Here is a 27,119-nt window from a genome sequence, read left to right as displayed (position 1 = left end):
CACCACAGCCTCCTCCCTCAGCCTCACCACAGCCTCCTCCCTCAGCCTCACACAGCCTCCTCCTCCCTCAGCCTCACCACAGCCTCCTCCCTCAGCCTCACACAGCCTCCTCCCTCAGCCTCACAACAGCCCCCGAGCCAGCTTCCTCCTCTCCGGCCCCCACCATGATGTGCGAGGTGATGCCCACCATCTCCGAGGACGGGCGGGGGGGCGGGGGCGAGCCGTCCTCCCCCGGCGGGGGGATGGGGGGGGGGCTCGGGAGCAGGGAGGGCCGCGGGGGAGACGAGGGGGGAAGCACGGGGAACCTGGAGTCCCTAATGGTCAACATGCTGACGGAGAGAGAGCGTCTGCTGGAGAGCCTGAGGGAGACGCAGGACTGCCTGGGCACGGCCCAGCTGCGTCTGAGGGACCTGGGCCATGAGAAGGACTCCCTGCAGAGGCAGCTGACCATCGCTCTGCCACAGGTAGGACTGCACAGCAGGCGGCTGGGGGGGGGGGGGGGGTGTAGGTGTGTGTGTGTGTGGGGGGGGGGGGGGAGTGCGTGGGGGGAGTTGTGCATGTGGGTCAACTCTGTGCCACATCTATTCCTTGGAGACAGCTCTTTATCATCCTGCCAGTGCTTCACAGTGTGTGAGAGGGTGTGAGTGTGAATGTGTGTGTGTGTGTGTGTGTGTGTGAGTAATAAAAGTGCCTGGGGGCTACAATTATGGTTCTAGGTCGGCTTCATCTCGGGAGAACAGTCAGACTGTGTGTGTGTGCATGCATGTGTGTGCGTCTGTCACAGACGAACTGGCACGTTACGTAAACCCTTTACTGTGGAGCACATGCATGTTGTGGGAAGAGGGGTATCAAGGTATCAAGTACATCAGCTAGAGATACATACAACCTGGACACAGGCTGGTCCTCCAGGGTTCGGGGTGGTTCTGGGCTGAACACAGCAGAGTATGAAACATGGAGCTGAGAAGATGAGTGAGCGTTTGATTCGCTGCAGTACTGCAGGGCTGCCACAGTGCCCAGGCCAGAGTCAGCCTGCCACAGCGCCCAGGCCAGAGTCAGCCTGCCACAGCGCCTAGGCCAGAGTCAGCCTGCCACAGCGCCCAGGCCAGAGTCAGCCTGCCACAGCGCCCAGGCCAGAGTCAGCCTGCCACAGCGCCCAGGCCAGAGTCAGCCTGCCACAGCGCCCAGGCCAGAGTCAGCCTGCCACAGCGCCCAGGCCAGAGTCAGCCTGCCACAGCGCCCAGGCCAGAGTCAGCCTGCCACAGCGCCCAGGCCAGAGTCAGCCTGCCACAGCGCCCAGGCCAGAGTCAGCCAGCCACAGCGCCCAGGCCAGAGTCAGCCAGCCACAGCGCCCAGGCCAGAGTCAGCCAGCCACAGCGCCCAGGCCAGAGTCAGCCTGCCACAGCGCCCAGGCCAGAGTCAGCCTGCCACAGCGCCCAGGCCAGAGTCAGCCTGCCACAGCGCCCAGGCCAGAGTCAGCCAGCCACAGCGCCCAGGCCAGAGTCAGCCTGCCACAGCGCCCAGGCCAGAGTCAGCCTGCCACAGCGCCCAGGCCAGAGTCAGCCCACATCCTTACAGCTGAGCACTAGTCATTCCAGTGTGGCTTTCACTCAACGTGCAAGGGCTTCATTTCACATTTTAGACAGGCACTCTCTCCGGACGCCTCGACAATGATCGTGTGTTTTGTAAGGACCCGATAGGCCCGGTAGTTCTGCCCTGAACTGTTGAAAGGAAATAGATGTGATTGTACAGCAGCTCTCAGGGAATGACTGGACATTAAAGGGCCATTTTACCTTGCTGAGAGACTGGATCAATATGGCCCGCACATCTGCAAACATACACACAGAGTCTGGGACACACACACATGTACACATACACACACACCCATGTACACACACACACACACAGAATGCTGCGATACACAGCAGTAGGGTTCATTGAGTGCGTCTGCTTTGAGCGGGCCAACACTGCCAAGACTGAGGGAGAGATGAGGGAGAGAGACTGAGGGAGAGAGAGACTGAGGGTGAGGGAGAGAGAGACTGAGGGTGAGGGAGAGAGAGACTGAGGGTGAGGGAGAGATGAGAGAGACTGAGGGAGAGATGAGAGAGAGAGACCGAGGGAGAGGGAGAGATGAGAGCGTGGTACAGAGAGAGAAGCACTGGTATCCAGCGTACACACACACCCACACCCAGACTAACAAATCAGATACATTTGCATAATGCTGCATTCTAATGAGATGGCTTCTGGAGTTTTATTCTTAGTAAATTAGCACATGGAGAGGTAGAGATGGATGATGAGAGGATGAGAGGGCAGTAGGTAGAAGGATGAGAGGGCAGTAGGTAGAAGGATGAGAGGATGGGAGGATGAGAGGGCAGTAGGTAGAAGGATGAGAGGATGAGAGGATGAGAGGGCAGTAGGTAGAAGGATGAGAGGGCAGTAGGTAGAAGGATGAGAGGATGGGAGGATGAGAGGGCAGTAGGTAGAAGGATGAGAGGATGAGAGGGCAGTAGGTAGAAGGATGAGAGGATGAGAGGATGAGAGGGCAGTAGGTAGAAGGATGAGAGGATGAGAGGGCCGTAGGTAGAAGGATTGAGAGGATGGGAGGATGAGAGGGCAGTAGGTAGAAGGATGAGAGGGCAGTAGGTAGAAGGATGAGAGGATAAGAGGGCAGTAGGTAGAAGGATGAGAGGATGAGAGGGCCGTAGGTAGAAGGATGAGAGGATGAGAGGGCAGTAGGTAGAAGGATGAGAGGATGAGAGGGCAGTAGGTAGAAGGATGGGAGGGCAGTAGGTAGAAGGATGAGAGGGCAGTAGGTAGAAGGATGAGAGGATGAGAGGGCAGTAGGTAGAAGGATGAGAGGATGAGAGGGCAGTAGGTAGAAGGATGAGAGGATGAGAGGGCAGTAGGTAGAAGGATGAGAGGATGAGAGGGCAGTAGGTAGAAGGATGAGAGGATGAGAGGGCAGTAGGTAGAAGGATGGGAGGGCAGTAGGTAGAAGGATGAGAGGGCAGTAGGTAGAAGGATGAGAGGATGAGAGGGCAGTAGGTAGAAGGATGAGAGGGCAGTAGGTAGAAGGATGAGAGGATGAGAGGATGAGAGGGCAGTAGGTAGAAGGATGAGAGGGCAGTAGGTAGAAGGATGAGAGGATGAGAGGGCAGTAGGTAGAAGGATGAGAGGATGAGAGGGCAGTAGGTAGAAGGATGGGAGGGCAGTAGGTAGAAGGATGAGAGGGCAGTAGGTAGAAGGATGAGAGGATGAGAGGGCAGTAGGTAGAAGGATGAGAGGATGAGAGGGCAGTAGGTAGAAGGATGAGAGGATGAGAGGGCAGTAGGTAGAAGGATGAGAGGATGAGAGGGCAGTAGGTAGAAGGATGAGAGCGACAGATGATGGAACATCTTGTAGTCCCAAGCTGTCATCCTGAACCGTCCTCCACTGCCACGCATCCCAGTCCTGTCAACCCTGGGCCCACCTCATCTCTCTCTCTCTCTGTCTCTCTCTCTCTCCTCTCTCTCTGTCTCTCTCTCTCTCTCTCTCTCTCTCTGTCTCTGTGTCTCTCTTTCTCTCCCTCTCTCTCCTTATCTCTCTCTCTTCTCTCTCTGTCTCTCTGTCTCTCTCTCTTCTCTCTCTGTCTCTCTCTCTCTCTCTCTCTTCTCTCTCTGTCTCTCTCTCTCTCCTCTTCTTAACTCTTGTTTGAGCCGTGCATCCCTGATGGCTCTTAGTGGTCCTTTTTCACACGCATGTGGAACCATGCCCGTGTGATTCAGGGTGTTCCGGGACACTGGATAGCAGCACAGAGAGGCAGATCACACAGACCACACGTCTCTTCTGAGGCGAGCTGGGGAACACAGCCGTACTTCCACTGTACACACTCTGTAAAACCTAGAAACAGGATTTTCATGAACTTTCTCAATGTACATTGCAGCCAACATTTGATAGAATTAAGGGGAAAGTGTGTACATGCTAACTGACATATTTGTTTTTAATTTCTCGCTATTTATTGAGCTAAGAAAAGGACCTGTAAATCCCGGTTCAGTTTAGCCAGGCGGCTCCTAGCTACATGCGGGCTTCCTGTACGTTAGATTCAAGACGTTTGCTATCTCGTGTACGTTCCACAAAGTCTTGAGTTATTTGACAGTTGGTTAGCCTCGGCCAAAAATGCTGCGTTCTACTGACCCTCATACGGTACTGAGACCATCACACGTGGTGGTGACCTCACCACGGAACAGCCCGGAGTTCACCAGAGGGTTACGAACACGGAGAGCTAGCCGTGATCTTCCAGCACGGCAGACGCACCAGGGATGAAGCTGCCTCGTACTGAAGAGGGCCTCAAGTTAAGGGTGTGCTGTTTTGTTCCCATAGATACAGCTCTGTTAGTTCAAGTTACAAGACATTCCGTCATTGCTCACAATAGTCTCTCAATTATATGTGATTGGAGCAAAATGACACAGAAAAATCGAGTAAAAATCTAAGCCTTTCATCTGGGCTCAATTTCCCTCTCCGCAGGGCCAAGGTCAACATCCTGTCATTCCATTTCATCTTGGGTCTTTTACCTTAGACATATGGTACGGCTGTGTAATTTATGTATCTGGTTGAGACATGATAACCACTGTAGACAAAACACTGTCCTCTCAGGGTTCCTGTGTGTGTCAGGGTGAGGGGCAGAGTGTGTGTGTGTGTGACAGGGTGAGGGGCAGAGTGTGTGTGTGTGACAGGGTGAGGGGCAGAGTGTGTTTGACAGGGTGAGGGGCAGAGTGTGTGTGTGTCAGGGTGAGGGGCAGATTGTGTGTTTGTGACAGGGTGAGGGGCAGAGTGTGTGTGTGTGTCAGGGTGAGGGGCAGAGTGTGTGTGTGTGTGTGACAGGGTGAGGGGCAGAGTGTGTGTGTGTGTGTCAGGGTGAGGGGCAGAGTGTGTGTGTGTCAGGGTGAGGGGCAGAGTGTGTGTGTGTGTGTGTCAGGGTGAGGGGCAGAGTGTGTGTGTGTCAGGGTGAGGGGCAGAGTGTGTGTGTGTCAGGGTGAGGGGCAGAGTGTGTGTGTGTCAGGGTGAGGGGCAGAGTGTGTGTGTGTCAGGGTGAGGGGCAGAGTGTGTGTGTGTCAGGGTGAGGGGCAGAGTGTGTGTGTGTCAGGGTGAGGGGCAGAGTGTGTGTGTGTCAGGGTGAGGGGCAGAGTGTGTGTGTGTCAGGGTGAGGGGCAGAGTGTGTGTGTGTCAGGGTGAGGGGCAGTGTGTGTGTCAGGGGGACCTGCACGTGTTTCTCTGACAGTGTCACTTGTTAATTTTTGATGTTTTTTTCTGTATATGATTTGTTAACAATAGATTCACAGCCACAAAACACTTTTCCAATCATTAAATTACAACATTGTACATTGGCAGGGTTCCTAAATTCCTAAATATCATACTTATACACTACACCTTTTGGTTGCTTTCCTATTAAAATGTTTACACAAAGCAAAGTGAGAGTAAAACTCTAATGTTTAAGTGAGGACAACTGAGTTTTAGACTGAGTTGTGTCACCTGTGATGTCATCTGTGATGTCACCTGCATGTGGCTCTGATGCTTGGCTCACCTGGAGTGTGGAGGTGACGCTGGCGCCGTCTTGTGGCCCTGCAGGAGTTTGCGGTCTTGACCAAAGAGCTGAACGTGTGCAGAGAGCAGCTGCTGGAGAGAGAGGAGGAGATCGGTGAACTGAAGGCGGAGCGCAGCAACACTCGGGTCAGTATCTGTGTGTGTCTCTGGTTGTTTCCGTGGAGACGTGCGATGCTCTCATGTAAAGTCAAATATAACTTGTGTATTGAGCGTCCCCGTGTGGTCCTTCCTGTGTAGCTGCTGCTGGAGCACCTGGAGTGCCTGGTGTCTCGTCATGAGCGCAGCCTGAGGATGACGGTGGTGAAGAGGCAGGTCCAGTCCAGCGAAGTTGAGGTGCTCAAGGCCCTCAAGTCCCTGTTCGAGCATCACAAAGCCCTGGACGAGAAGGTGTGTGTGTGGATATACACACGTGTGTGTGTGTGTGTGTGTGTGTGTGTGTGTGTGGGGGGGGGGGTGGTGGTGTATGTGCAGGAAAGATCATTCTGGGAAGAACATTTTGTAGGTTGTTTGGCATGGATACAGAACTGACTATATACATCATCTAATGTCTGCCACCTCTCTCCTCCCTCTTCTTTCTCCCCTCCCCTCCCCTCCCCTCCCCTCCCCTCCCCTCCCCTCCCCTCCCCTCCCCTCCCCTCCCCTCCCCTCCCCTCCCCTCCCCTCCCCTCCCCTCCCCTCCCCTCCCCTCCCCCTCTCTCCTCAGGTGAGAGAGAGGCTGCGTGTGGCTCTCGACAGAGTGTCCACCCTGGAAGAAGAGCTGCAGTCCTCCTCCAAAGAGGTATGTTCTTCTTCTGCTGTTCTACTGCTCCTCACAGGCCCCGCCCCTCACCCCCATATCTTCAGTCTACACACAAGCTCCACCCCCTCACCCCCTATCTCCTCAGTCTACACACAAGCTCCACCCCCTCACCCCCTATCTCCTCAGTCTACACAAAAGCTCCACCCCCTCACCCCCTATCTCCTCAGTCTACACACAAGCTCCACCCCCTCACCCCCTATCTCCTCAGTCTACACAAAAGCTCCACCCCCTCCCCCTATCTCCTCAGTCTACACACAAGCTCCACCCCCTCACCCCCTATCTCCTCAGTCTACACACAAGCTCCACCCCCTCACCCCCTATCTCCTCAGTCTACACACAAGCTCCACCCCCTCACCCCCTATCTCCTCAGTCTACACACAAGCCCCACCCCCTCACCCCCTATCTCCTCAGTCTACACACAAGCTCCACCCCCTCACCCCCTATCTCCTCAGTCTACACACAAGCCCCACCCCCTCACCCCCTATCTCCTCAGTCTACACACAAGCCCCGCCCCCTCACCCCCTATCTCCTCAGTCTACACACAAGCCCCACCCCCCTCACCCCCTATCTCCTATCTTCCATCCAGGTTGTGACTTTAAAGGACCAAATCAAAAGACGACAGCAAGGCCTCGACAGTGGAAAGGAGGTATGAGATCCTAGCAGCATGTCTGTGTGCCAGGACTTCTGGATCAGGTCAGGCCCCAGGCTGTGTGTGACCAGGTGGTCTCAGGGCTGTGTGACCAGGAGGTCTCAGGGCTGTGTGTGACCAGGTGGTCTCAGGGCTGTGTGACCAGGAGGTCTCAGGGCTGTGTGACCAGGTGGTCTCAGGGCTGTGTGACCAGGTGGTCTCAGGGCTGTGTGTGACCAGGAGGTCTCAGGTTGTGTGTGACCAGGTGGTCTCAGGGCTGTGTGACCAGGAGGTCTCAGGGCTGTGTGTGACCAGGTGGTCTCAGGGCTGTGTGACCAGGAGGTCTCAGGGCTGTGTGACCAGGTGGCCCCAGGCTGTGTGTGACCAGGAGGTCTCAGGGCTGTGTGACCAGGTGGCCTCAGGCTGTGTGTGACCAGGAGGTCTCAGGGCTGTGTGACCAGGAGGTCTCAGGGCTGTGTGACCAGGTGGTCTCAGGGCTGTGTAACCAGGAGGTCTCAGGGCTGTGTGACCAGGAGGTCTCAGGGCTGTGTGTGACCAGGAGGTCTCAGGGCTGTGTGACCAGGAGGTCTCAGGGCTGTGTGACCAGGTGGTCTCAGGGCTGTGTGACCAGGAGGTCTCAGGGCTGTGTGACCAGGTGGCCTCAGGGCTGTGTGTGACCAGGAGGTCTCAGGGCTGTGTGACCAGGTGGCCTCAGGCTGTGTGTGACCAGGAGGTCTCAGGGCTGTGTGTGACCAGGTGGCCTCAGGCTGTGTGACCAGGTGGTCTCAGGGCTGTGTGTGACCAGGTGGTCTCAGGGCTGTGTGTGACCAGGAGGTCTCAGGCTGTGTGTGACCAGGTGGCCTCAGGGCTGTGTGTGACCAGGTGGCCTCAGGCTGTGTGTGACCAGGTGGTCTCAGGGCTGTGTGTGACCAGGTGGTCTCAGGGCTGTGTGACCAGGAGGTCTCAGGGCTGTGTGACCAGGTGGTCTCAGGGCTGTGTGTGACCAGGAGGTCTCAGGGCTGTGTGACCAGGAGGTCTCAGGGCTGTGTGTGACCAGGTGGTCTCAGGGCTGTGTGTGACCAGGTGGCCTCAGGCTGTGTGTGACCAGGTGGCCTCAGGGCTGTGTGACCAGGTGGTCTCAGGGCTGTGTGTGACCAGGTGGTCTCAGGGCTGTGTGTGACCAGGTGGTCTCAGGGCTGTGTGACCAGGTGGCCTCAGGGCTGTGTGACCAGGTGGTCTCAGGGCTGTGTGTGACCAGGAGGTCTCAGGGCTGTGTGTGACCAGGAGGTCTCAGGGCTGTGTGTGACCAGGAGGTCTCAGGGCTGTGTGACCAGGAGGTCTCAGGGCTGTGTGTGACCAGGTGGTCTCAGGGCTGTGTGACCAGGAGGTCTCAGGCTGTGTGTGACCAGGAGGTCTCAGGTTGTGTGACCAGGTGGTCTCAGGGCTGTGTGACCAGGAGGTCTCAGGCTGTGTGTGACCAGGTGGCCTCAGGGCTGTGTGTGACCAGGAGGTCTCAGGGCTGTGTGTGACCAGGAGGTCTCAGGGCTGTGTGACCAGGAGGTCTCAGGGCTGTGTGACCAGGAGGTCTCAGGGCTGTGTGACCAGGTGGTCTCAGGGCTGTGTGTGACCAGGAGGTCTCAGGGCTGTGTGTGACCAGGTGGTCTGTGTTTCCGTGTGTGCAGCGGGTGCCCAACGGCCCGAGCTCTCTCCTGGATGACGGGGAGAGCGAGAGGCAGAGAGACGGAGAGCTGGAGCGACAGAGAGGAGAGCTCGCCCAGCTGAAGGAGAGGCTGGCCCTGATGTGCAGACAGGTGAACCCTGGGTGTGGACAGCATGGGCTTGTTTGGAAATACGTGTGTGTGTGTGTGCTGACAGTGCCGTCCCCTGTCCTGCAGGTGGGAGAGACAGAGGAGCAGTTGACAGCAGCCAGGAGGGAGGTGACCAGATCAGAGGAAGCCAATCAGAAACTGCAGAGAGACGTGAAGGAGGTGGGCCTTAGCTTCCTATTGGATCAAACCAAACAGCGTGACTGTCTCTGCATTCTCATAGAGAAATACAACAGTTTCATATGGCAACACAGTTGTTTGGCTGCCGTGGCAACAGTAACTGTGCATTTATACAGCTCTCGACACCTTTTATAGACCCCTCCAGGGGCACCGTATAGGAGGGAAAAGTTAGGACGACCCTCAGGGCCCCTGACTGACAGGGGCCCCCAAAAATAGAAAAACTAATAGAAATGAGTCATTTCATGGGGCCCAAAATTCCTGGTGGCGCCTCGTACCCCTCTACAAATCCTTAAGTAGAATATTGGATAGTGTTGTTTTCCCACACTTCCACACAGTAGGTAATAAACCTCTGGAATACTGTCTCCACTCAGGTCATTATCATTCTTGAGCTATCAGCCCTTCAGTCAAACAACTACAGTAAACCTTTCATTACTACCTGCTGTTTTTGTAAAACTTCTACTCTCTCTGTCTATGTCTGTCTGTCTGTCTGTCTCTCTCTCTCTCTCTCTCTCTCTCTCTCTCTCTCTCTCTCTCTCTCTCTCTCTCTCTCTCTCTTTCTCTATCTGTGTCTCTCTCTTTCTCTATCTGTGTCTCTCTCTCTCTTTCTCTATGTGTCTCTCTCTCTCTCTCTCTCTCTCTCTCTCTCTCTCTTTCTCTATCTGTGTCTCTCTCTCTCTCTCTTTCTCTATCTGTGTCTCTCTCTCTCTCTCTCTCTCTCTCTCTCTCTCTCTCTCTCCCTCTCTCTCTCTCTCTCTCTCTCTTTCTCTATCTGTGTCTCTCTCTTTCTCTCTCTCACTCTCTCTCTCTCTCTCTCTCTCTCTCTCTCTCTCTCTCTCTCTCTCTCTCTCTCTGAGTAATGTGGTGTTCCTCTCTGTTCCCCAGGCTCTATGTCAGAGAGAGGACATGGAGGAGAGAATCACCACATTAGAGCGCAGGTAGACCCCCCTGGCCCCTCACCCAGCACACACCCCCTAACCCTGAAGTAGTGAACAGTTCTGTCCAGACCCTCCACCTTCCGGTAAGTGTCCTGTGTGTGTGTGCGGTCTGTGTGTGTGTGTGTGTTTGGGCGTGCAGGTACCTCAGTGCCCAGAGGGAGGCGACATCTCTCCACGACATCAAAGACAAACTGGAGAACGAGCTGGCCAGCAAAGACTCTCTCTACAGACAGGTGGGCTGGAGGGAGGCTGGAGGGAGGCTGGGGGGGGGCTGGGGGGAGGCATAGATTTTTTTTTATTTATCTAGATTAATCTCACTGTAATCTTGGAGTTAGTCTAGATTAAAATGGCTCATCTGAATTCCACCGAAGGCATTCAGAATATGTGTGCAACCCAAATAATGACTAAAAGTAAGTCTTTGAGAACGGGTTTCTCAAGCCAGGTGGCGCATTAGACCAGGGGCTCATCTCCTGTTTCCAAAATGCATCACAAACTGCTTGAGAAAGCTGTTTTACTATGATAATTGGTGATGAAAATAAATGATGTTCAATAAGATGTACTTGTGTTTATTAACTGCTTATTAGATTACTTAGCTTGGCTGATAGAGCTGTGCTGACGGGCTTGCCTCGGTTGCACTCAAACATTGTAGTTTGACGACAACTCCTCCCCTGCGCTACATCAGTGCTTGGCCCGCCATCTTCCGCATTAGCTAAGGGATGCTTTGCGTTTAAGTGGTATTTGAGACTGGAACAACTTGTACAGTAAACTAATTCTGCATTGCACAAGGTGCAAACAATCTTAGTCTTGTCAACGTTTCCATTGGGAAGCTTCTTAAAAATACATTTTCCCTGAAGCAAACCAGGCGGCTTTATAGCTGCATCCATGTTAGCACGTCACGTTTGATGTGATAATTTCATAAGGCATACACACAGGTTCGAAGACTGGTCCTCGCCCCCTACAGTGCAATTTGGCTAGGTATACATCCGCGCTAAAATATCAAGTTGAAAGTCATTATAGCTTGCGTAGTATAGACCCAGCTCCCACCCAACTTTGAGAATAGATTAACGGCGACATTTTTGTTATCGTCCGATAAGAGTCGTTAACGCCGATAACGGCCCACCACTCATTTTTACAAATAGTTGATTTGTCCTAAGTGATGCTTGTGTGTGTGTTTTTCTGTGTTTGTGTGTGTGTTTGTGTGTGTGTGTGTGTGTGTGTGCGCTGCAGAGCGAGGAGAAGAACAGGCAGTTCCAGGAGCGTCTGGAGGATGCCAAGCAGAAGTTGCAGCAGACGTTGCAGCGAGCAGAGACCCTGCCTGAGGTGGAGGCCCTGCTGGCACAGAGAGTGGCAGCTCTCACCAAGGTGCACGGAGGGGGGGGGGGGGGGGGGGGGTGCGTGTGTGTGTGTGGTGACAGCAAAAGAAGAGGAACAGTTGGTTCAAAATTCAAAAATGTTGCACAACTGGAGTTGTTAGCAAAGCTTTGGCAAAGAAATGACTCTTTCCTGAAAGCGACTCACCCCTACCAGTCACAATAATGAGTGGATCATGTTCTCACGCAGGTTAAAACTGCACAAAAAGTGGTTGATAAACAGAATGTGGTATTTTCCCATGCTATAATTTGAAAGACAGAGGAAATGCCCATAGTAATTTCCTATGAACTATCACATAATAAATCTGTGTTTTTGGAACCTGCCCCCCCCCCCGTCCCCCCCCCCGTCCCCCCAGGCGGAGGAACGCCATGGCAACTTTGAAGAGAGACTTCGACAGATGGAGGCTCAACTGGAAGAGAAGAATCAGGAGTTACAGAGAGTAAGTCACACCACCTCCCTCCTTCTGTCTCTCTCCCTCTCTCTCTCTCTCTCTCTCTCTCTCTCTCTCTCCCTCTCTCTCTCTCTCTCTCTCTCTCTCTCTCTCTCTCTCTCTCTCTCTCTCTCTCTCTCTCTCTCTCTCTCTCTCTCTCTCTCTGTCTCTCTCTGTCTCTCTCCCTCTCTTGCCTTCTTTTTCTAAGTGACCCCCTCTAAGCTTTATCAAAGCTGAGACAGTCCTTACTGCTGATGGATGTCCTATCTCCCCCCCCCCCCCCCCGGCCCCCTGCCCCCCTCCCCCTGCCCCCTGCCCCGGTGTCCTCCTCTCGTTCGCCCAGGCCCGGCAGAGAGAGAGGATGAACGACGAGCACAACAAGCGCCTGTCGGACACGGTGGACAAGCTGCTGTCAGAGTCCAACGAGCGTCTGCAACTCCACCTGAAGGAGAGGATGGCTGCTCTGGAGGAGAAGGTACCCTCTCACCCCTCCCTCTGTCCCCCTGTCCCTCTCACCCCTCCCCCTGTCCCCCTGTCCCTCTCACCCCTCCCTCTGTCCCCCTGTCCCCCTGTCCCTCTCACCCCTCCCTCTGTCCCCCTGTCCCCCTGTCCCTCTCACCCCTCCCCCTGTCCCTCTCACCCCTCCCTCTGTCCCTCTCACCCCTCCCTCTGTCCCTCTCACCCCTCCCTCTGTCCCTCTGTCCCTCTCACCCCTCCCTCTGTCCCCCTGTCCCCCTGTCCCTCTCACCCCTCCCTCTGTCCCTCTCACCCCTCCCCCTGTCCCTCTCACCCCTCCCCCTGTCCCTCTCACCCCTCCCTCTGTCCCTCTCACCCCTCCCTCTGTCCCTCTCACCCCTCCCCCTGTCCCTCTCACCCTTCCCTCTGTCCCTCTCACCCCTCCCTCTGTCCCTCTCACCCCTCCCTCTGTCCCTCTCACCCCTCCCCCTGTCCCTCTCACCCCTCCCCCTGTCCCTCTCACCCCTCCCCCTGTACCTCTCACCCCTCCCTCTGTCCCTCTCACCCCTCCCCCTGTCCCTCTCACCCCTCCCCCTGTCCCTCTCACCCCTCCCTCTGTCCCCCTGTCCCTCTCACCCCTCCCCCTGTCCCCCTGTCCCTCTCACCCCTCCCCCTGTCCCTCTCACCGCTCCCTCTGTCCCTCTCACCCCTCCCTCTGTCCCCTGTCCCTCTCACCCCTCCCCCTGTCCCTCTCACCCCTCCCTCTGTCCCCCTGTCCCTCTCACCCCTCCCCCTGTCCCTCTCACCCCTCCCTCCTTCCCCCTGTCCCTCTCACCCCTCCCCCTGTCCCTCTCACCCCTCCCCCTGTCCCTCCCCCTGTCCCTCCCCCTGTCCCTACCCCTGTCCCTACCCCTGTCCCTCTCACCCCTCCCTCTGTCCCTCCCCCTGTCCCTCCCCCTGTCCCTCTCACCCCTCCCTCTGTTCCTCCCCCTGTCCCTCCCCCTGTCCCTCTCACCCCTCCCTCTGTCCCTCATTGTGAGAAGTTTAGTGGAGAGGAGAGTACTGACGCTGTTCTGCACCCTGTTCTCCACCCTACCCTCCACCCTGCCCTTCCCAGAACGCCTTGTCAGAGGAACTGTCCAACATGAAGAAGCTGCAAGACGACCTGCTAGCAAACAAGGTGCAACTCAAGGACTGTCATCTACATCACGACTAGGACAGTACTCCACTCTCTGACTCCCCCTTTATCTCCCTTCCTCTCCCTCCTCTCCCTCCCTCTCCCTCTCCCTCCCTCCCTCTCCCTCTCCTCTCCCCCTCCCCCTCTCAGGACCAGCTGATTGCGGAGCTGGAGAGGGTACAGGTGGAGCTGGACCAGCTGAGAGCCCGACCAGGAGGGTCTTACTCCAGGTAACAGCAGCTAACCTGCAGCAGCACAGAGCTACTGTTCAGCATATCTGCCAAAATGCATTCAAAATTGTCTCTCCTCTCTTCTCTCCTCCTCTCTCCTTCTCTCTCTTCTCTCCTCTCTTCTCTCCTCTCTCCATCATCTCCTTCTCACTCTTCTCTTCTTCTCTCTCTCTCTCTCCTTCTCTCTCTTCTCTCCTCTCTTCTCTCCTCTCTCCATCATCTCCTTCTCACTCTTCTCTTCTCCTCTCTCCTTCTCTCTCTTCTGTTCTCTTCTCTCTCTCTCTCCTTCTCTCTCTCCTCTTCTTCTCTCTCTCTCTCTCCTTCTCTCTCTTCTCTTCTTCTCTCTCCATCATCTCCTCCTCTCTCTTCTCTCTCTCTCTCTCTCTCTCTCTCTCTCTCTCCTTCTCTCTCTTCTCTTCTTCTCTCTCCATCATCTCCTCCTCTCTCTTCTCTCTCTCTCTCTCTCTCTCTCTCTCTCTCTCTCTCTCTCTCTCTCTCTCTCCTTCTCTCTTTCTCTTCTTCTCTCCCTCCTCCTCTCTCCATCATCTCCTCCTCTCTCTCTCTCTCTCTCTCTCTCTCTCTCTCTCTCTCTCTCTCTCTCTCTCTCTCTCTCTCTCTCTCCTCCTCTCCCCCCCAGTCGCTCATTGCCCGGCAGCGCCCTGGAGTTGAGGTATTTCAACGGGGGCGGTTCTCTTCCTGTTGGCTCCACCTCCCACCTGGATCACTATGGCAACAGCATGACTGGAAGCATGGTGAGACGCAGCCACCGGCAACGCCGGAGCACAGCCCGAGAAGACACCAGCAAGGTGACACACACAAACACACACAGTGTGTAGGATCGTGTCAGTCTCTCTCTCTGTGTTCAGTAAGACTGACATCTCTCTCTCTCTCTCTCTCTCTCTCTCTCTCTCTCTCTCTCTCTCTCTCTCTCTGTTCAGTAAGACTGACATCTCTCTCTCTGTGTGTTCAGTACTCAGACTGGGAGGGCGGGGCCCTGATTGTGGCTGGGTTCGAGGTGGGCGTGGACGGCGGTTGTTCTGACGATGACGAGGATCGTGATACGCTGTTTGCCTCAGAGCTGCTGTCGCCCAGCGGGCAGACAGATGTCCAGACCCTCGCCATCATGCTGCAGGACCAGCTGGAAGCAATCAACAAGGAGATCAAGTAAGAGACCGGGAGGGGAGGGGACAGGGGGGAAGAGCAGAGGACAGGAGGGGAGAGCAGAGGACAGGAGGGGAGGACAGGGGGGGAGAGCAGAGGACAGGAGGGGAGGGGACAGGGGGAAGAGCAGAGGACAGGAGGGGAGGACAGGAGGGGAGAGCAGAGGACGAGGAGGGGAGGGGACAGGGGGGAAGAGCAGAGGACAGGAGGGGAGGACAGGGGGGGAGAGCAGAGGACAGGAGGGGAGGGGACAGGGGGGAAGAGCAGAGGACAGGAGGGGAGGACCTAGGAGGGGAGAGCAGAGAGGACAGGAGGGGAGGACAGGAGGGGAGAGCAGACAGGACAGGAGGGGAGGACAGGGGGGGAGAGCAGAGGACAGGAGGGGAGGACAGGAGGGGAGAGCAGAGGACAGGAGGGGAGGACAGGAGGGGATAGCAGAGGGACAGGAGGGGAGGACAGGGGGGGAGGACAGGAGGGGAGGACATGGGGGGAGAGCAGAGGACATGGGGGGGAGTACAGGAGGGGAGAGCAGAGGACAGGAGGGGAGGACCTAGGAGGGTATAGCACATGACAGGAGGGGAGGGCACGGGGGGGAGAGCGAAGACTACAGGAGGGGATTACATCTAGGGGAGAGCAGAGGACAGGAGGGGAGGACATGGAGGGGATAGCAGAGGACAGGAGGGGATGACACCTAACTACAGGCAGGAGGGGAGGACATGGGGGGAGTAGCAACTAGACACCTACCAGACAGGGAGGGGAGAGCAGACTACAGGATGGGAGGACAGGAGGGGAGAGCAGATAACTAGGAGGGTAGGACATGGGGATAGGTATACTGTACATGGAGGGGAGGATACTGAGGGGATAGCATAACTACAGGATGGGATGACAGGAGGGGAGAGCAGGAGGACACTACCTAGGACTACATGCCTACACCACAGGAGGGGAGGACATACCTAGAGCATAGGACAGGGGGCAGATTATAGTAGGGGATAGCATAGGACAGGAGGGGACTACATGGACTGGGGATAGGTATAACTACATGCAGGGGATTACATGGAGGGGATAGCATAACTACAGGAGGGGAGAGCATATGTTACAGGACCTGTAGAGCATAGGACAGGAGGGGAGGACAGGGGGGGAGGACATGTACCTGAGGACAGGGGGAAGAGCAGAGGACAGGGGGGGAGGACAGGAGGGGAGAGCAGAGGACAGGAGGGGAGGACAGGAGGGGAGAGCAGAGGACAGGAGGGGAGGACAGGGGGGGAGAGCAGAGGACAGGAGGGGAGGACAGGAGGGGAGAGCAGAGGACAGGAGGGGAGGACAGGAGGGGAGAGCAGAGGACAGGAGGGGAGGACAGGGGGGGAGGACAGGAGGGGAGGACAGGGGGGGAGAGCAGAGGACAGGGGGGGAGGACAGGAGGGGAGAGCAGAGGACAGGGGGGGAGGACAGGAGGGGAGAGCAGAGGACAGGAGGGGAGGACAGGAGGGGAGAGCAGAGGACAGGAGGGGAGAGCAGAGGACAGGAGGGGAGGACAGGGGGGAAGAGCAGAGGACAGGAGGGGAGGACAGGGGGGGAGAGCAGAGGACAGGAGGGGAGGACAGGGGGGGAGAGCAGAGGACAGGAGGGGAGGACAGGGGGACAGGGACATTCAGAGGAGTCAAATGAGGCTCATTCACAGGATTATTCTTTTTTTTGTGAGTCTTTTTATACACTTCTTGACGTTTTTTGTCTCTAATCTTTTCTTTTTTCTGTCTTTCTATCTTTTTCTATCTCCCTCCCTCCCTCCTCCCCTGGTCAGACTGATCCAGGAGGAGAAGGAGAACACGGAGCTGCGGGCCGAGGAGCTGGAGAATCGTGTGAGCAGTGTGGGTCTGGACGGTCCCCCCGCCCCCCCCTCCTCCCTGGGGAGGGATGCAGCAGGGCGGGGCTACCTCTCCTCCTCCATCACCTCCTCCACCCTGGCCTCCCCCTCCCCCCCCAGCTCAGGGCACTCCACCCCCCGCCTGCCCCCCTCCCCCGCCCGCGAGGCCGACAGACAGGTACCGACTGACTGGAGCGCACATTTTGTACACATATATTTGTTTACTTTTATTTAACCAGGAAGGTCCCATTGAGATTACAAATCTATTTTTCAAGGGAGACCTGGCCAAGACAGGCAGCAACATAAAAACACCTAGTTAGAGACAGAAGAACATAGAATGAGTAGCCTGACGTTGTCATACTCATAATTCTAGTCAGAATATGAGTCGGATAACTCTCCGTTGGGCTGTGACTACGGGGCGTGTTTCAACCGAACTCGTAAAACAAATGCCTCTTCGCTCAATTGGATAGACCTAAAACCATTTAGAGCAACGTAATATGTTGTTTGTTGAAAACAAATTCAACCCAAGCGCTCTTTGGTGACGTGGTTGATTAAGTTACTGTTGATTATCTGTCCATCATCGTATAAAGCCCACCCTGAAAATGTCATTGGTCCGCCCAGCTCCTGTTCAGGTATAGTTTTTCCACAACCGAGCAACTCCAGACCCAACTTCCCGACCACATTTTTTTGTGGGCGGGGCCAAGTTGGGCTGGCAGCCAGGCTACAGAATGAGACACATAAAAAATAAAATAATAATGTTTAGAGGAAGGGTGCTGCAAATGCCTCATCAAATTTAAGGGCACAAATATCATATTTCTGAGCTTGTTTACTCTTGAAACATTTGGCTGCCAGTACAGTAAAAACGTTTCACGTCATCAGGGTTTTTCCAATAATGTGTAATTTACTTCAATTGAGTCACTACGTTTATACTAGAAGTCCAACAGGTTTTCAAATCTAAAAACAAGATATTCCCACTCAGTTATAGAGGTTGAGGTTTTGGTCTCTGTGTTTGTGTGTGACCTTGTGTGAGAAGACGTGTTCAGCAGTGTGTGTGTTCAGCAGTGTGTGTGTTCAGCAGTGTGTGTTCAGCAGTGTGTGTGTTCAGCAGTGTGTGTTCAGCAGTGTGTGTTCAGCAGTGTGTGTTCAGCAGTGTGTGTGTTCAGCAGTGTGTGTTCAGCAGTGTGTGTGTTCAGCAGTGTGTGTGTTCAGCAGTGTGTGTTCAGCAGTGCCCTCATTAGAAATGTTTGATTCTCCTGTAGAACAACAGGGAGGATGACAGATCCCTCGCCCTCCTCGACTCCACTCCCCCACCTACCCCCCGAGCTCTGCGATTGGACAGGATGACCCTGACCCACCCAGGATCCTTGCTGGACGACCCCAGGGAGTTCCGCAGGTACTGTTACAATCTCTCAGGGTTTAAGCAACACTGTTAATAAAACTGGGAGTTCCTCATCCTGGGAATCTCTCTCACCTCCCCCCTCCCCCCCCCCCTCCCCCCCTCCCCCCCCCTCCCCCTCCCCCCTCCCCTCAGCCTATCAGCCGACGGCAGCAGCTCCAACAGCAGTCAGGACTCGCTCCAAAAGTCCAGTAAAAAGAAGAGCATCAAGTCTTCCATCGGCCGCCTGTTTGGGAAGAAGGAGAAGGGCCGCCTGGGCCAGCCGGGCCGGGAGTCAGCCTCCCTGGGTGAGCCAACCGCAGCCCCCCTGTCTGGGGCAACCTGCACACTGTGGACTGTTTAGACGTTTCTGTGACCCCTGACCTGACCCCCTGTGTGACCCCTGACCCCCTGTGTGACCCCTGACCCCCTGTGTGACCCCTGACCCCCTGTGTGACCCCTGACCCCCTGTGTGACCCCTGACCCCCTGTGTGTCTCCTAGCCTCCACTCCGTCAGAGGAGATGGGCCCTGGGGACAGCATGACGCTGACCAAGATGGCCGGGCCGGTGGACAAGGACCGACGCAGCAAGAAGAAGTGAGTCTGGGTTCAAATCCTGGTTTGGACCTTTACCTCTTTGTTTTTCCCTCTCTCCCCCTCTCTCTCTCTCTCTCTCTCTCTCTCTCTCTCTCTCTCTCTCTCTCTCTCTCTCTCTCCCTCTCTCTCTCTCTCTCTCCCTCTCCGTCTCTCTCTCTCTCTCTCCCTCTCCGTCTCTCTCTCTCTCTCCCTCTCTCTCTCCGTCTCTCTTCCTATCCCTGCCTTTCCTGTCACACTTCACTTACAAACAGTCCAATAAAGCGTGAAAAATAACCCCAAATACATCTTATAAAAAGAATGTTGCGTTCCTGAGCTTTGTGCTCAGCTTGGTCCCTGCTATGATGTCGTCCTCTCCCTGCTAGGCACGAGCTCCTGGAGGAGGCGTGTCGACAGGGCCTCCCCTTCGCATCCTGGGACGGCCCCACCGTGGTCTCCTGGCTGGAGGTACGGCCTCAACACAGAGACCACCTCAACACACAGAGACCACCTCGACACACCACACAGAGAGACCACCTCGACACACCTCACAGAGAGAGACCACCTCAACACACCACACAGAGACCACCTCAACACACCACACAGAGAGAGACCACCTCAACACACCTCACAGAGAGAGACCACCTCAACACACCTCACAGAGAGAGACCACCTCAACACACCTCACAGAGAGAGACCACCTCAACACACCTCACAGAGAGAGAGACCACCTCAACACACCTCACAGAGACCACCTCAACACACCACACAGAGAGAGACCACCTCAACACACCTCACCGAGAGAGACCACCTCAACACACCTCACAGAGAGAGACCACCTCAACACACCTCACAGAGAGAGACCACCTCAACACACCTCACAGAGAGAGACCACCTCAACACACCTCACAGAGAGAGACCACCTCAACACACCTCACAGAGAGAGAGACCACCTCAATACACCTCACAGAGACCACCTCAACACACCTCACAGAGAGAGACCACCTCGACACACCACACAGAGAGAGACCACCTCGACACACCTCACAGAGACCACCTCAACACACCTCACAGAGAGAGACCACCTCGACACACCACACAGAGAGAGACCACCTCAACACACCTCACAGAGACCACCTCAACACACCTCACAGAGAGAGACCACCTCGACACACCTCACAGAGAGAGACCACCTCGACACACCTCACAGAGACCACCTCAACACACCTCACAGAGAGAGACCACCTCAACACACCTCACAGAGAGAGACCACCTCGACACACCTCACAGAGAGAGACCACCTCAACACACCACACAGAGAGAGACCACCTCGACACACCTCACAGAGACCACCTCAACACACCACACAGAGAGAGACCACCTCAACACACCACACAGAGAGAGACCACCTCGACACACCACACAGAGAGAGACCACCTCACATGACACAGACACATGCTCAGGTGTACCCACTGAAACAGCGGTTGTGGTTGTGTTTCCGCCCAGCTGTGGGTGGGCATGCCGGCCTGGTACGTGGCGGCCTGTCGCGCCAACGTGAAGAGCGGCGCCATCATGGCCAACCTGTCGGACACGGAGATCCAGAGAGAGATCGGCATCAGCAACCCCCTGCACCGCCTCAAGCTGCGCCTGGCCATCCAGGAGATGGTGTCCCTCACCAGCCCCTCCGCCCCCGCCAGCACCCGCTCTGTAAGACGCCCCCCCAGCCCCCCCTGCCCCCCCAGCCCCCTCCTGCCCCCCCAGCCCCCCCTGCCCCCCCTGCCCCCCCAGCCCCCCCAGCCCCCCCAGCCCCCCCTGCCCCCCCAGCCCCCCACACAGCACAAACAGGAGTCCATATCCAGGCACACACAGATGGGAGCCTGTGTATTTGATGCTTTGTTTCTCCCCCAGTCTACCAGTAATGTGTGGATGACTCATGCAGAGATGGAGTCCTTAAACGCTGCCACCAAGCCTCCGGTGAGTGGGCCTGCTTGTTGTCCGAGCAGAGAGGGGGGGGGGGTTCACCACAGCCGGGGAGACGTCCGCCTAGCGCTCGCGTCTCTCTGCTCTCCTGCTAGCCGGAGTTACGCTAACCCACCTCTGTCTCTCTATCTTGACATCTCTCTCTTTGTACTCTCTCTCCTTCCTCTTTTTCTCCTTCTCTCTCCTTCTCTCTCCTTCTGTGGACTGTTGTGTGTGGGCTGGCCTTAGCGATTAGCATCTATCTCCTTCTGTGGACTGTTGTGTGTGGGCAGGCCTTAGCGATTAGCATCGCCGTGTCCTCCGCTGCTTTCATTGTCAGCTGCTTCCAACCCATGACCCGTTTACTAACATCTCTGTGTGCCACTTCCTGTCCACCCTCTCCTCTCCACCCCTCCTCTTCTCCTTCATCTATCCCTTCTTCCTGCTCCTCCAATCCTGCCGTTCCCCCCCCTCTCTCTCTCTCTCTCTCTCTCTCTCTCTCTCTCTCTCTCTCTCTCTCTCTCTCTCTCTCTCTCTCTCTCTCTCTCTCTCTCTCTCTCTCTCTCTCTCTCTCTCTCTCTCTCTCTCTCTGTCTTTCCTCTCTCTCTCTATCTCTCTCTCTCTCTCTCTCTCTCTCTCTCTCTCTTTGCCCCCAAGGAGCTGAAGGAGTTTAGCTGGGACCAGGTAGGAAAGCGCCCATCACCCCAAACTACTATCCATGACAAACACCAGTCAGGCTGACAGCATGCCACCAATTTTGAAAAGCGAGATGTCAAATGTCAGAAGACTTTGACTGTGCGCTGCTGTGACTAATGCAGTCATTATGCTTCACCACATCTAAGTGAGGCAGTCATTGCTGCTAATTGCGGTTCAATCTGGCCCTGTGTGTCAGATTCTGTCCTACGGCGATATGAACCACGAGTGGGTGGGGAACGACTGGCTGCCCAGCCTGGGCCTGCCCCAGTACCGCTCTTACTTCATGGAGTCCCTGGTGGACGCCCGCATGCTGGACCACCTCACCAAGAAGGAGCTGAGAGGACAGCTGAAGATGGTGGACAGCTTCCACAGGTAAGCCTCACCACCTCCCCCACCCCCTCCTCCCCTCTCCTCCCCCACCCCCTCCTCAACCCTCCTCCCCCACCCCCTCCTCCCCTCTCCTTCCCCACCCCCTCCTCCACCCTCCTCCCCCACCCCCTCCTCCCCTCTCCTTCCCCACCCCCTCCTCCACCCTCCTCCCCCACCCCCTCCTCCCCCCTCCACCCCCTCCTCCCCTCTCCTCCCCCACCCCCTCCTCACACCTCCTCCCCCACCCCCTCCTCCCCTCTCCTCCCCCACCCCCTCCTCCCCTCTCCTCCTGCCCCCCTCTCCTCCCCCACCCCCTCCTCCCCTCTCCTCCCCCACCCCCTCCTCCACCCTCCTCCTCCTCCCCCACCCCCTCCTCCCCTCTCCTCCCCCACCCCCTCCTCCACCCTCCTCCCCCACCCCCTCCTCCCCCCTCCTCCCCCACCCCTTCCTCCCCTCTCCTCCCCCACCCCCTCGTCCCCTACCTCCCCTGTCCTTCCTCTCCTCCCCCCTCCTCCACCTCTTCCTCCTTATCTATCTGTTTCTCCAAGCAGCCATGAGACGTTCTCTTGTTCAGACTCGCTCACCCTGCCCTGCTTCTCCTCCTCCTCCTCCTCCTGAATGCTGGCTGGTATTGTGTGTGGCAGGGGAAATAGAAAGGTGATGTTACCGTGACAACATCCCTCAGGTGTGGGTTTCCAGGGTAACCGGGTGTTGTTGAATGATCCGTTTAAATACGTTGTGTGCTTTGACATTTAGTCATTTAGCAGACGCTTTTATCCAAAGACTTGACAACTTGAGAGTGCAGATGAGAGGTGAAGATGACCTTCGTTAACCTGCTCAGCCCTGTGACCCTTTCACCTCTCGACCTTTGACCCCTGAGATCTGTTGCCATTTCCCAGAGTCAGTCTGCATTATGGCATCATGTGCCTGAAGCGTTTGAACTATGACCGCAAAGAGCTGGAGAGGAGAAGAGAGGACAGCCTGAACCACAACAAAGGTGGGCCCCCTTCTCACCTGTCTGTCTGTCTGTCCTCCCTCTCCCCTGTCTGTCTGTCTGTCTGTCCTCCCTCTCCCCTGTCTGTCTGTCTGTCCTCCCTCTCCCCTGTCTGTCTGTCTGTCTGTCCTCCCTCTCCCCTGTCTCTCTGTCTGTCCTCCCTCTCCCCTGTCTGTCTGTCTGTCCTCCCTCTCCCCTGTCTGTCTGTCTGTCCTCCCTCTCCCCTGTCTGTCTGTCTGTCTGTCTGTCTGTCTGTCTGTCTGTCTGTCTGTCTGTCTGTCTGTCCTCCCTCTCCCCCCTTCTCCCCTGTCTGTCTGTCCTCCCTCTCCCCCTTCTCCCCTGTCTGTCTGTCCTCCCTCTCCCCTGTCTGTCTGTTTGTCTGTCCTCCCTCTCCCCTGTCTGTCTGTCTGTCCTCCCTCTCCCCTGTCTGTCTGTCTGTCTGTCTGTCTGTCTGTCTGTCTGTCTGTCCTCCCTCTCCCCCTTCTCCCCTGGGTGTCTGTCCTCCCTCTCCCCCCTTCTCCCCTGGGTGTCTGTCCTCCCTCTCCCCCCTTCTCCCCTGGGTGTCCTCCCTGAGGAGTGACCTGTGCTTGTCTCTGCCGTGGCTCCAGATGTGATGGTGTGGTCTAACGAGCGAGTGATGTGCTGGATCCAGACCATGGGGCTGAAGGAGTACTCTGACAGCCTGCTGGACAGTGGAGTCAACGGGGCTCTGCTGGCCCTGGACGACACCTTCGACTACACCGACCTGGCTCTGCTGCTGCAGATACCCAATCAGAACACACAGGTACTCACCCACTGGATCTACCGACCAATCAGAACACACATATACAAGCCAACCCAGATACACACCAGTACACACCACATACACCAAACTGTACAATCACATGACTAAACATCCGAGATAGCCTACTGCATTTTAACCCTGAACCCCGATCTCCATCGACTCTGCCCCTCTACCTCTTCTTCTCTCTACTTCTCTTCCTCTCCTACCCTCCTCCTCCTCCTCCCCTCCTCTCCTCTACTTCATCCCCTCCTCTCCTCCCCTCCTCCTCCCCTCCCCTCCACCTCCTCTCCTCCCCTCCTCTACTCCCCTCGACTCCTCCTCTTCCTCCCCTCCTCCACCTCCCCTCCGCCCCCTCCTCTTCCTCCCCTCTCCTCCTCTTCCTCTCCTCCTCCCCTCTCCCCCTCCTCTCCTCCTCCTCCTCTCCGCCCCCTCCTCTTTCTCCCCTCTCCTCCTCTTCCTCTCCTCCTCCCCTCTCCTCCTCCTCCCCTCCGCCCCCTCCTCTCCTCCTCTTCTCCTCCTCATCTCCTCCTCCTCCCCTCTCCCCCTCCTCTCCTCCTCCTCCTCTCCGCCCCCTCCTCTTTCTCCCCTCTCCTCCTCTTCCTCTCCTCCTCCCCTCTCCTCCTCCTCGCCTCCGCCCCCTCCTCTCCTCCTCTTCTCCTCCTCCTCTCCTCTCCTCCAGGCCAGACAGCTCCTAGAGCAGGAGTACAACTCTCTCATCTCACTGGGGACGGAGAGAAGACCAGACGAGGTTGTTCCCCTCTCCTGCCCGCTCCTCAGCATGCCTGCTCCAACCTGGGTGTCCCTCACCCTAACCCTCCCTCCCACCTCTCTCTCTCTCTCCCAGGACGGCACCAGGACATTCTCTCGCTCCCCCTCCTGGAGGAAGATGTTTAGGGAGAAGGACCTCAGGGGCGTGACCTCCGACTCCTCGGAGACCCTGCCCGCTAACTTCCGTGCCTCGGCCATCGCCACCCCCTCCGTGACCCTCAGGAAGGTCCAGAGCGATGGTGAGCACCCCCCCCCCCTCTCCGACCCCTAACCTCTGACCTCTGACCTCGGCCCTGCGGCTTCATTCTCAGGGGTTCATCTTTCCGGGCCCTCGAAGGCTTCTCTCCTGTCAGAGCCCTCAGCATTCCTCCCATAACCCCCTTCGTCACCCCGCACCGCTGCACCGGCTCCTGACAGTATTGATCACTGACAGCGTGGTATCCAGGAACACGAGGCCCAGGGCTGTGCTCTAATGTGGGGGTATGGCAGCTTTTATAAGAACAGCGGAACCAATCAAAACAACTTTCTTAATCAGAAGCGGGGACGACGACAGATTAGTTGTTTTCAAAAAGCCCTGACACGTCCCAGCGCACACACACGTCCCAGCGCACACACACACACACACGTCCCAGCGCACACACACACACACGTCCCAGCGCACACACACACGCGTCCCAGTACACACACACAGACGTCCCAGCGCACACACACACGCGTCCCAGCGCACACACACACACCTTTTCAGCCATGTGTGATGAAAGCTACACCACTACTAGGGGTTTGTAGCATGTTACAGAAGAGAAGCCGTGTGCGTAGCGTGTTACAGAAGAGAAGCCGTGTGCGTAGCGTGTTACAGAAGAAAAGCCGTGTGCGTAGCGTGTTACAGAAGAGAAGCCGTGTGCGTAGCGTGTTACAGAAGAGAAGCCGTGTGCGTAGGAGTGTCACGTGTTCAGGACAGTATGTACTGTATGTTCCAAGGTTGAGAGTGCTCTGACATGTGCTCCATGCTGGCGTGTGTGTGTGAGGTGTGTGTGTGTGTGTGTGTGTGTGTGTGGAGGTACAGTCTATTACAAGGCACTGAGGGCACAAAGAACAGAGAAGCTTCATTATCTGCCATCTCTGTCCTTAATAACGATGTCTGGAGAAGGTCAGTGTTGTTCAGACGTTGGTATGATAATGACCCTCCCTCTCTCTCTCTCCCCCCTCTCTCTCTCCCATCCTCTCTCTCTCCCATCCTCTCTCTCTCTCTCCCTCCCCCCTCTCTCTCTCCCATCCTCTCTCTCTCCCATCCTCTCTCTCCCTCCCCCCTCTCTCTCTCCCATCCTCTCTCTCTCCCATCCTCTCTCTCCCTCCCCCTCTCTCTCTCCCCCCTCTCTCCCCCAGCTAACTCAGGGGCCAGGGGGGGTGCAGCATCAGTGAGGACCTACTCCTGCTGAGAGCCCCCAGGTGAGCCTCTCGATCTGCCAGCCGACACTACAGGAACCAGGACAACAGTCTGTCCTCAAACAGTCTGAACACCAACACTACAGGAACCAGGACAACAGTCTGTCCTCAAACAGTCTGAACACCAACACTACAGGAACCAGGACAACAGTCTGTCCTCAAACAGTCTGAACACCAACACTACAGGAACCAGGACAACACTCTGTCCTCAAACAGTCTGAACACCAACACTACAGGAACCAGGACAACACTCTGTCCTCAAACAGTCTGAACACCAACACTACAGGAACCAGGACAACAGTTCTCTGTGCTCAAACAGTCTGAACACCAACACTACAGGAACCAGGACAACACTCTGTGCTCAAACAGTCTGAACACCAACACTACAGGAACCAGGACAACACTCTGTGCTCAAACAGTCTGAACACCAACACTACAGCAGTTCTCTATCAATAAACGTTCCCGTCACCAAACGCCTGAGGTGCCCTCGTATGCTGGGTACACTTACATGGATTCATTTAGCAGACGCTTTTATCCAAAGCCACTTCCAAGAGAGAGCTTTACAAAGTGCATAGGTCACTGATAATAACAACAAGATCGCAAGATCGATAGAAAGACGTGTTTGTATGTCATAGTTCCTCTGTGAAGGGTTTTGTTGTGGTGTCAGTCAGGTCGGGCGGATTTGTGGTGAGATCCAGCCCACCGACTCAGATCCTCTCTCTCCTCAGGGCTCGGACTGGCGAGGGACCGGACCGACCTCCACACTCAGCCACAGCAGACACAAGCAATGATATAACCCTTTCCTTCATATAGATCTACCGGCCCCCCTTCTGCAATAACAGAAGTGGAGAGAGAACAGTGTGCTGAGGAACAGTTCTGGTTAGATGACGTGAAGAATGTGTGATATTTAGTGGGACGAGACATCCATCGGATGGCCGGGATGGGGCTCGTCTCTTTCATCTCTCTCTTTTTGTCCTCTTAATGTGGGACTGTGCTGCGGTGCTAAGGGGACAGCTGGTGTCCGATGTCGGCCATTGTGGCTCTGTCGCTGGCTTCTATGGTGGCGTCAAGGGTGTTTCTAAGTGTCCCCAATTCATCCACACGGTGTCGTGAAGTCTGTCCCCATTCAGGGCACCATTCAGGGCTGCGGCCGCACGAGAGAGAGCGCCCTGGTTGCGGCCGGGGTCGTCTGAAAGCGGAGAGCCTTCAGGCTGGGTAAGCTGCTGTTGAAGGGAGGCCATTGTGGGGATGAAAGGCCGAGTCGCGCCAGAGGACACGAGAGATGAGAAGCCACACTGAGGCATTGTGTCCAACGCCTGGGATGTCATTTAGTAGTTAGTAGGAATCCATAAAGTCATTTGAAGTCTGCGGGGAGGAGGAGAGGGAGGCAGGGAGGAGGAGAGGGGCAAGGCTATGTCCGGCAGGCCCCACCCCTGCCCCCTCACCTCCCCCCTCCCTGCCTCCTTCTCCTCTCCCCTGCCTCCCTCTCCCCTGCCCCCTCCCTGCCTCCCTCTCCCCCCTCCCTGCC

At 56.1% G+C, this 27,119-nt stretch overlaps 1 protein-coding gene across 2 annotated transcripts; it reads left to right on the top strand.

Annotated features, from left to right (window-relative positions):
- Positions 1 to 164: 164 nt before the first annotated feature.
- ppfia3 (PTPRF interacting protein alpha 3) lies at positions 165 to 27,021 on the top strand. 2 transcript variants are annotated; one of them, XM_084677367.1, is made up of 30 exons: positions 165 to 464; positions 5,602 to 5,703; positions 5,815 to 5,964; positions 6,281 to 6,355; positions 6,963 to 7,022; positions 8,687 to 8,815; positions 8,900 to 8,992; positions 9,893 to 9,945; positions 10,085 to 10,178; positions 11,173 to 11,307; positions 11,672 to 11,755; positions 12,090 to 12,221; positions 13,320 to 13,382; positions 13,530 to 13,609; positions 14,247 to 14,415; positions 14,580 to 14,773; positions 16,569 to 16,809; positions 17,891 to 18,024; positions 18,163 to 18,314; positions 18,509 to 18,602; positions 18,965 to 19,046; positions 20,085 to 20,285; positions 20,487 to 20,552; positions 21,198 to 21,221; positions 21,430 to 21,605; positions 22,502 to 22,599; positions 23,205 to 23,380; positions 24,060 to 24,128; positions 24,225 to 24,387; positions 25,532 to 27,021. In XM_084677367.1, the coding sequence occupies exons 1-30, from the start codon at positions 165 to 167 to the stop codon at positions 25,582 to 25,584; spliced, it is 3,642 nt and encodes a 1,213-aa protein (XP_084533493.1). In that variant the 3' UTR covers positions 25,585 to 27,021. The 2 variants fall into 2 exon arrangements, with proteins under 2 accessions (XP_084533493.1, XP_084533492.1); XM_084677366.1 differs by having other exon boundaries at positions 21,195 to 21,221.
- The last annotated feature ends 98 nt before the right edge of the window (positions 27,022 to 27,119 follow it).

The sequence above is a fragment of the Hypomesus nipponensis genome, chromosome 17 (genome assembly GCF_054491055.1).
Source record: "Hypomesus nipponensis isolate SF chromosome 17, ASM5449105v1, whole genome shotgun sequence".
NCBI classification, from domain to species: domain Eukaryota; kingdom Metazoa; phylum Chordata; class Actinopteri; order Osmeriformes; family Osmeridae; genus Hypomesus; species Hypomesus nipponensis.
This window is presented reverse-complemented; position numbering and strand designations above follow the sequence as displayed.